This window comes from Embiotoca jacksoni, unplaced genomic scaffold (assembly GCF_022577435.1).
Source record: "Embiotoca jacksoni isolate LCO1_2020_lvr unplaced genomic scaffold, fEmbJac1.0.p SCAF_77, whole genome shotgun sequence".
In the NCBI taxonomy this organism is placed as follows: Eukaryota; Metazoa; Chordata; class Actinopteri; family Embiotocidae; genus Embiotoca; species Embiotoca jacksoni.
The window spans coordinates 866100-873345 of NW_027185433.1; the positions used below are offsets into that span (position 1 = coordinate 866100).

The window sequence follows — 7246 nt, forward strand, 5'->3', positions numbered from 1 at the left end:
TGGGACACTCGATGACTCAGCAATTAGAAACAATTTGTGCTGAGTGCCTGACGGGGAAAGAAATACATAACGATGACGCAACTTCATGCAAATTTCAAGTTGACTTTTTTCTAAAGCAACGCTTCATCATACAAAAGCGAAACTGACATTTTTGGAAAGCTCGAGTCGTCTGGTTTCATACGACATCTGCTGCACGTCTCTGTGATAAACACTCGCTGCGCAATTCAACCGAGAAGAAAGGTGGGATCTCTCAGGTTCTGAGAATTAAACCATAGTGACTTGTATCTGACCCCGCCCCCTCGGCTCCCGTTGCTAGGTAACCCTGACCAGGAGAACGAGGAGTTGAGGGCGATCATAAAGAAGATCTGGAAGAGAATGAAGCCGAAGCTGCTGGACGAAGTCATACCGCCGCACGAAGGTACTCGCCTCAATCTAACATGAGCAGCAGTACCGACTCTGACCAGCAGGGGGGCGCCCTAATCCAAAGTTGTCCTCTCTCTCTCTCTCTCTCTCTCTCTCTCTCTGCCTGCAGAGGAGGAAGTGACGCTTGGCAAGTTCTACGCCACCTTCCTGATCCAGGACTACTTCAGGAAGTTCAGGAAGAGGAAGGAGAAGGGAGGTCTGAACGTCGAGCCCGACACCACCAACCCGTCTGCGATCCAGGTCCGTCTGTCCGTCTGTCCAGATCCACAGACTGGATATAAAAGTGTTCGTAGCTTTCGGGTCTGAAAAATAGTTCCGATGCAGAAGTTTTTTCAGCTGCAATACCAGCGAGTGCCACTAGAGGTCGGCTCCAAAAAGCCTCCGGCTCCATAGACTCCCATTCAACTTCTCTCATCAAATCCAAAGTGAATAAAATGTGTCCATCAGTTATCTCGGTGTTGTTAGCTAAAGTCACTCCTTCTTATTAGTTTTCTGGAGGTCCATCTGAAAATAATCCCTCATTCATTAGAAAAGAAGATTCAAGAAGACCTGTTTTTGGGGGCGTGTCTGTTTGATTGACAGGCCTGTGGTGCAGTCAGATTACAGCTACAAATCAAAATCTGAACCGGACGTGATGACGTCACCGCTGGATGCTGATTGGTCCAGACTGTCTTTTATAAATCTCCTCCAGCGTGTCTTGTGTTCATGGGATTTCTCGGCGTGTTGCGTTGCAGCTGTGTAAAGCCGGTCTGAAGACTCTGCAGGATCTGGGTCCGGAGATGCGTCTGGCCCTGAACGAGGACCTGGAGGAGGACGAGGAGGCCATGATGGACGAGGAGGAGGAGGAGGAGCTGGAGGAGAACGGCGCCTACAAGGTCCTCGTCCCGCCTTCATCAGGCTTCTGCTCAGAAAACAATAATAATAATAATAACGGTCCTTTAAAGTTTCTGTTTCCTGTGTGTCTGCAGGGCGAGAACGGCTACGTACCGGAGAAAGAACGACGGGGCTCCTTACTGACACCTACTGGTAAACAACAACAACATCATGTGGATCTGAATTTATTATTAAAACAGAGAGCTTTACAAACAGAAATTACTTTTAATTTATTTTTATGTGCAGGTCCCGGAGGCGTGGTCGGCGGCGGCGACGGCGGCAGCGGCGGTGTCTCCAACGGAGGTCTGATCCACCGGGTCGGCTCGCTCACCAAGATGCCGAATGGCAGCGAGCACGACGAGCATCTCCGCCGCGGAGACAGCATGAGGTCGTCTGTCAATCATCACCAACACCGCCGCCCCTCCGTGAAGAACGGCCTGCTGGACCACGCCCACAAGAGGCCGTCCTACCACAAACACGGAAGGTAAGGTGTCGAATTACAAAACAAACAAACAAACAAACGGGGGAGGTAAGGTGTCGAAACTTCAGCAGGAGGCTGGTGGAGTGATTTGTGTTGATTGACAGCTGTCTCAGCCAATCACGCTCTGCTGTCGTTGTGCAGGAGGGACTCGAGAGACAGATGCTGGAGGAACGGAGACGTGGAGACGTATGGAGAGCAGGGATACTACAGCAGAGAGGAGGACAACGACAGCATCACCTCCAGAGACAGGTACATGGCAGACAGACAGGTACATGGCAGACAGACAGGTGGACAGACAGGTAGACAGGTGGACCAGCCGATAAACAATGACTCAATCTACTTCCTGTGTTTACGTTTGCAGAAATTACCCCGACGAGCCTCCTCTCTACAGAGACCACTACGATGGCCACGCCCCTTACAACAGTAGCTATGGTAACGGCTACAGCGAGGGCAGGAGGACGACCCGCCGGCGCCTGCTTCCTGCCACGCCCACAGGTGAGACGATGTCCCGATGTGACGACAGGCCGTGACATCACTACCTGTACCTGTGACATCACTGACAGCCGAGCGGGTGCGTTTGTTTTGTCCATCAGGTCGGAAGCCGTCGTTCAACATCCAGTGTCTGAGGAGACAAGGCAGCAACGACGACCTGCCGATCCCCGGGACGTACCACCCCACCTCACCGCCCCGCCGCACACGCACACAGGTAACAGACACACACACACACACACACACACACACAGTAAACACCCCCCCCCCCCTTCAGTAAAATGAAGCTCCTCTTCCTCAGCAAACCTTCGGCGGCTACGAGTCGCGCCGCTCCTCCGGTCGCTCCTCGGCAGCCTCCTCGGCGTCCTGGGCCAACCCGTGTCCCCGCCGCGGCCGCCTCCTCTACGCTCCCCTCATCCTGGTGGAGGAGGAGGGCAGCCCGCCCTGGGGGGGCGGAGTAGGGGTGCCCGGGGGGGAGTTAAAGAAGGGACCAGCAGGAAGAGGTGAGGAGACCGTTTTTCAAAATAAAAGCATAACAGGTGCAGGAATTATGTCTAAAAATCTTTTATTGTGAAAACACTCACAGGAGGTTTAATGCGTGATGTCACCGTCTGTCCACCAGGTGTGAGCGTGACGGGTGCAGCTCCCCGACCGGCGTGGTACGGTGGCCCTGCAGGGACATCAGGTAGGACACACACACACACACACACAAAAGGGGAGCCACACCCACTTCCTGTGTCTGACGGTGTCATGTGACACGTTGCAGCTCCGCCCCCCTACCGGGCCTACACCACCCTCAGAGTTCCCTCCCAGCTCGGAGCCCAGTTGACGGAGAAGCGCGGATCGGCCGACAGCCTGGTGGAGGCGGTGAGACGGAGCCGCCTAGCGATTAACGATCAAGTTAGCGTGAGTGTGTTGCCACGGAAACGAGCCTCCCGCTTCTGTTCTGGTCTCTCCCCCGCCCTGCAGGTTCTGATCTCGGAGGGCCTCGGCCTCTACGCCCGGGATCCCAAGTTCGTGGCGTTCGCCAAGCGGGAGATCGCCGACGCGTGTCACATGACGGTGGACGAGATGGAGTCGGCCGCCAGCGACCTGCTCGGGTCCGCGAGCCACAGCTTTCTCAGCAGCGCCGCCGCCGCCGCCGCCGCCTCCGACCCCGCCGACCCCGCCGCGCTCTACAGCGACGAGGAGCCAATCAGGACGGGCCGCGACGAGGACGAGCTGGCCGACGAGATGACCTGCGTGACGTCATTCTGAAGGCTCTGGACCAATCAGGGGTGGCGGGGCTAAAGGAGGAGGGGCATCCGCGAGGGATGTTCTGGACTTTGATTGACAGGACGACTGACCAATCAGAGAGGAAAGAAGTGAGAGGACAAATCGTCCTGTTAAATTAAGAGGAGGATGTGAAGAAGGACCAATCAGAGTTGAGAGACTAAAAACAAACATTCAAGCAAAGCCGAAAGAAAAAAGAAGGAAAACGGAGGAAGTTTAAAAGAAGTAAACGAGGAGAAGTAAACAACACAAGATGGCCGCCAGCAGCACGTGACTTGCGCTGTTGCGTCGGCATGGAGATTTTTTTATTTTATTTTTTTAGGGATACAATCTGAGTTTCTGGTCGCCGAGCTACACGGATCTCACTGTACCCACGATGCATTTCTGTTTCTGTGATTGACAGCTGACACGTTGCGTTTTGAATTTATATATTTAAAGAATTTAAAAACTGCACTTTTTTGAATTTTAGTTTTTATATTTACATTTTTTTGAATTTGTGTGGAACCAAAAGTGGTAATTAAGTTTTATTATTTAAATACGGAAGATTTTCAAAGAGTTCAAACGTTCAATTAATCAACACATTTTAAGTGACATTTAAACTTCAACATGAAGTATTCTGTCCAAATTTCAAGAAAATCATAAAACGGAAACACAAATCGATGCTAATATGAATTATTGGAAGTTGTACGAATTTGTACAACTTGATTTCTTTTGAATAAATAAAAACCCTCCATAAATCTATCGGTGAAAATAAAATTCTGAGGGCGACGTTTGCATTTACTAGCTTCGGTCCGGAACTAGTTTTCTCTTGTTTATGTTGTTAAAAAAATTGTTTTATTAATCTAAAAAAAGTTATTTATCTATTTTATGTTGCTCTCAAATCAAACTACCAAACTAAACATTTAGAAACCCAGTAAAGGCAAATATATTTCCTGAGTCCAAGTTTTCACATTAAAAAGCGAAACGTCGAGTTTTTCATGTGTCTGAAATGAAAAGTTGTTTTTTTGTGGCTAATTTATTGACACAAATAAGCTTCTGTAAAACAATAACTTGATAAACTACGTGAGTGTGGGAATGAGAGTGTTTCTGACCGACTCCATTAAAAGCGTGAACGAGCGGACGTGTTCGTGCTGTAGATATAAACGGGTGCTGAGATGCCGTCAGCTGAGTTTTAACTTCGGGACTGAGGATCATCTTTTAACGCCGAACGTTATATTTCTCACGTTTTCTTCGTGTGTATTTTTATTCTCAGAAGTGGAGGTGTTTGTCCACCGGCGACCGACCGAAAAGACTTTTCTTCGCCTCCTCGTTTTTTTATGTGCCAGAAGAAAACGGAGCGTTCGATCGGTGTGTTCGTCTTTTGTTATTTTAAATGTACGAGCTTTTTTTTTTTATTCACTCTGACGGAGAAGACGGACGTTTGTTGGATTGCTTACGGTCCCGGTGGTGTTTTTGTCTCGTCTGAACTTTTTTTTGTGTTTCCGTCCTCTGTTCATCTGTCTTTCCAGCACTTTGGACAGTTTCCCGGCAGTTAAGGGCTTTTTGATTCCACGGCTGGATTTCTCCTGAAAAACCTCCTGAGACGTTAAAAACTGCCGCGTTCAGCTGAGAATCCGCTCGGACTGAAGCCTCGTTTACCTCAAATAAAGAGCGAAAACAAAAAAGCTGCTGTCAACTCGATCTGATCTGTCACTCACACACAGTCAGAAATCACAATGACATCATACGACACTATGACATCATACTACACTGACATCATACTATACTATGATATCATATACTGACATCATACTAAACTGACATCATACTACACTATATCATATACTGACATCATACTACACTATGACATCATATACTATGACATCATACTAAACTGACATCATACTAAACTGACATTATACTAACCTATGACATCATACTATACTGACATCATATACTGACATCATACTACCCTATGACATCATATACTATGACGTCATACTAAGCTATGACGTCATACTATACTATGACATCATTCTATACTATGACGTCATACTATGCTATGACATCATACCATACCATGACATCATACCATACTATGACATCATACTGCACTATGACATCATATACTATGACGTCATACTATACTATGACATCATACTACACGATGACATCATACTATACTATGAAATTACAGTTACTGTTGAAATTGTTGGGGGTTACAGAGTGTGACACCAGAAAATAAAAGTTTATCTGTAGAATATATTACTTTTTTGTTGCTTTGCATCTTTTTGTTTTGTTTACATCTGGACAGCCTCCAGTCATTCGGCAGAAATAAGCTCAATGTGCACTGATCTACAACAGAGAGGCGGTCGGCCATGTGAACATAAGATGAAGCCGCTGTGACAGACACACGTTTGTTTTTTGCTTTGAAATAATAATAATAATAATAAAAAAATTCAGGTTCTATTGAAGAACTTCCAATTAAAGTTGAACCGTTTTTAGTGCTGAATTCTGTTCGTTTTGTTTAAACTGACTAGTTCACATTTAGTTTTTAGGACTTTTCAACTTCATTGATAAGTTTAAACATAATAAGTTACATTACTTTGAGGAAGTTATTAATATAGCTACATTAATATATATATAGATATATATATATAGATATATATATATATATAGATATTTTTTCCATTTAAATTATATTTGAAAAGTAACCTGCCAAAACTGGACGTGAGATATGACACCTTATATTTACTTTTGTGATTTAAACATTTGATATCGAGGTACATTCATGACATGAAGTTGTTCATACTCGTGTTTGCAGCTGATTATCGCTGCATCATTTCTCTTTTGAATCCTGAATATTGATCAGAGTGGAGACTCACTGACTGATTGGATATTTGATCTGAATCAACCTCCAGGATGTCGTGGTTCTCTGTGGTGGCTGATTCGTGTCTGTCAGCTTCACCTGAACGACTCTTCTGCCCCCTGGTGGTAAAAAAAAGAACACAGACAGATGAAACTTCCCATTCATACGTGACATCTATAAATGGATGAGTTAGGATGCTTTAACAGCACGTGTTTCAGTTTCATATTTTGAACGACATGCTATATAGTATGACATTTTTTTCATATTTTATGACGACATGCTATAGTATGACTTTTTTTTATCATATTTTATAAAAGTATGACTTTTTTATCATTTTATGACAACATGCTATAGTATGACAGTATGATCAATACAGCATCAATTTATCATGAATTATGATTATCAATTATGAATTGATTAAGCAGTTAAGTTAAAGCTTAAATTAACGTGGTCCACAGCCGGCAGAGGAGGTCAAAGGTTAAAGGGCAGGAAACAGGTGATCTTTCATTCATCTTTATTTTCACAGAAGAAAAAAAAAAAAAAAAACATTCCACACAGACACATGTAGAAAAAAAAAAAGGGTTTATAACTGGTGATGCGCAGAAGGGGGCGGAGTCAAAGGTCATTTCAAGGCACTATTTATCATATGAACATAGAAAGAGGTGAAAGTCTGTGAATGGAGGGGAAGGGGGAGGGGGGGGGTCAGAGGTCATCGGAGGATGACTCAGTTTCACTTTAGGCTACAGAGATCAATACAGTGGAAAAATAATGCTGACAGTCAATACTGGGGGGAGGGGGGGTGGCGGGGGGGGGGTGCTGTCGGGATGCTACAGTGTGCTCTTTGTAAAAACCACTCTTCA

General features: G+C 45.7%; 2 protein-coding genes and 1 long non-coding RNA gene across 5 annotated transcripts in view; 1 reads left to right on the plus strand and 2 right to left on the minus strand.

The window, feature by feature from the left end:
- Positions 1 to 3523, plus strand: part of LOC138215566 (voltage-dependent L-type calcium channel subunit alpha-1D-like) — a 33131-nt gene extending 29608 nt beyond the window's left edge. The window contains exons 40-51 of one of the 2 annotated variants that reach the window (XM_069177807.1): positions 317 to 418; positions 533 to 663; positions 1158 to 1298; positions 1392 to 1449; positions 1543 to 1780; positions 1919 to 2026; positions 2139 to 2272; positions 2371 to 2483; positions 2568 to 2769; positions 2853 to 2951; positions 3033 to 3133; positions 3236 to 3523. In XM_069177807.1, the coding sequence (XP_069033908.1) occupies positions 317 to 418; positions 533 to 663; positions 1158 to 1298; positions 1392 to 1449; positions 1543 to 1780; positions 1919 to 2026; positions 2139 to 2272; positions 2371 to 2483; positions 2568 to 2769; positions 2853 to 2951; positions 3033 to 3133; positions 3236 to 3523 (1715 nt within the window). Of the gene's footprint in view, positions 1 to 316; positions 419 to 532; positions 664 to 1157; positions 1299 to 1391; positions 1450 to 1542; positions 1781 to 1918; positions 2027 to 2138; positions 2273 to 2370; positions 2484 to 2567; positions 2770 to 2852; positions 2952 to 3032 lie in introns of both variants that reach the window. The other variant, XM_069177806.1, reaches the window with a different exon arrangement.
- Positions 1753 to 3036, minus strand: LOC138215572 (uncharacterized). Its single transcript, XR_011179741.1, has 3 exons — positions 2851 to 3036; positions 2573 to 2710; positions 1753 to 1981 (listed from the first exon to the last, which is right to left on the minus strand). It is a non-coding gene; the product is annotated as an uncharacterized lncRNA (long non-coding RNA).
- Positions 3524 to 6883: 3360 nt separating the features above from the next.
- Positions 6884 to 7246, minus strand: part of srpk3 (SRSF protein kinase 3) — a 10866-nt gene continuing 10503 nt past the window's right edge. For both annotated transcript variants that reach the window (XM_069177811.1, XM_069177810.1), the window contains exon 17: positions 6884 to 7246. This exon is cut by the window's right edge and continues 1692 nt beyond it. The gene's annotated coding sequence lies outside the window, so the exon portion shown is untranslated.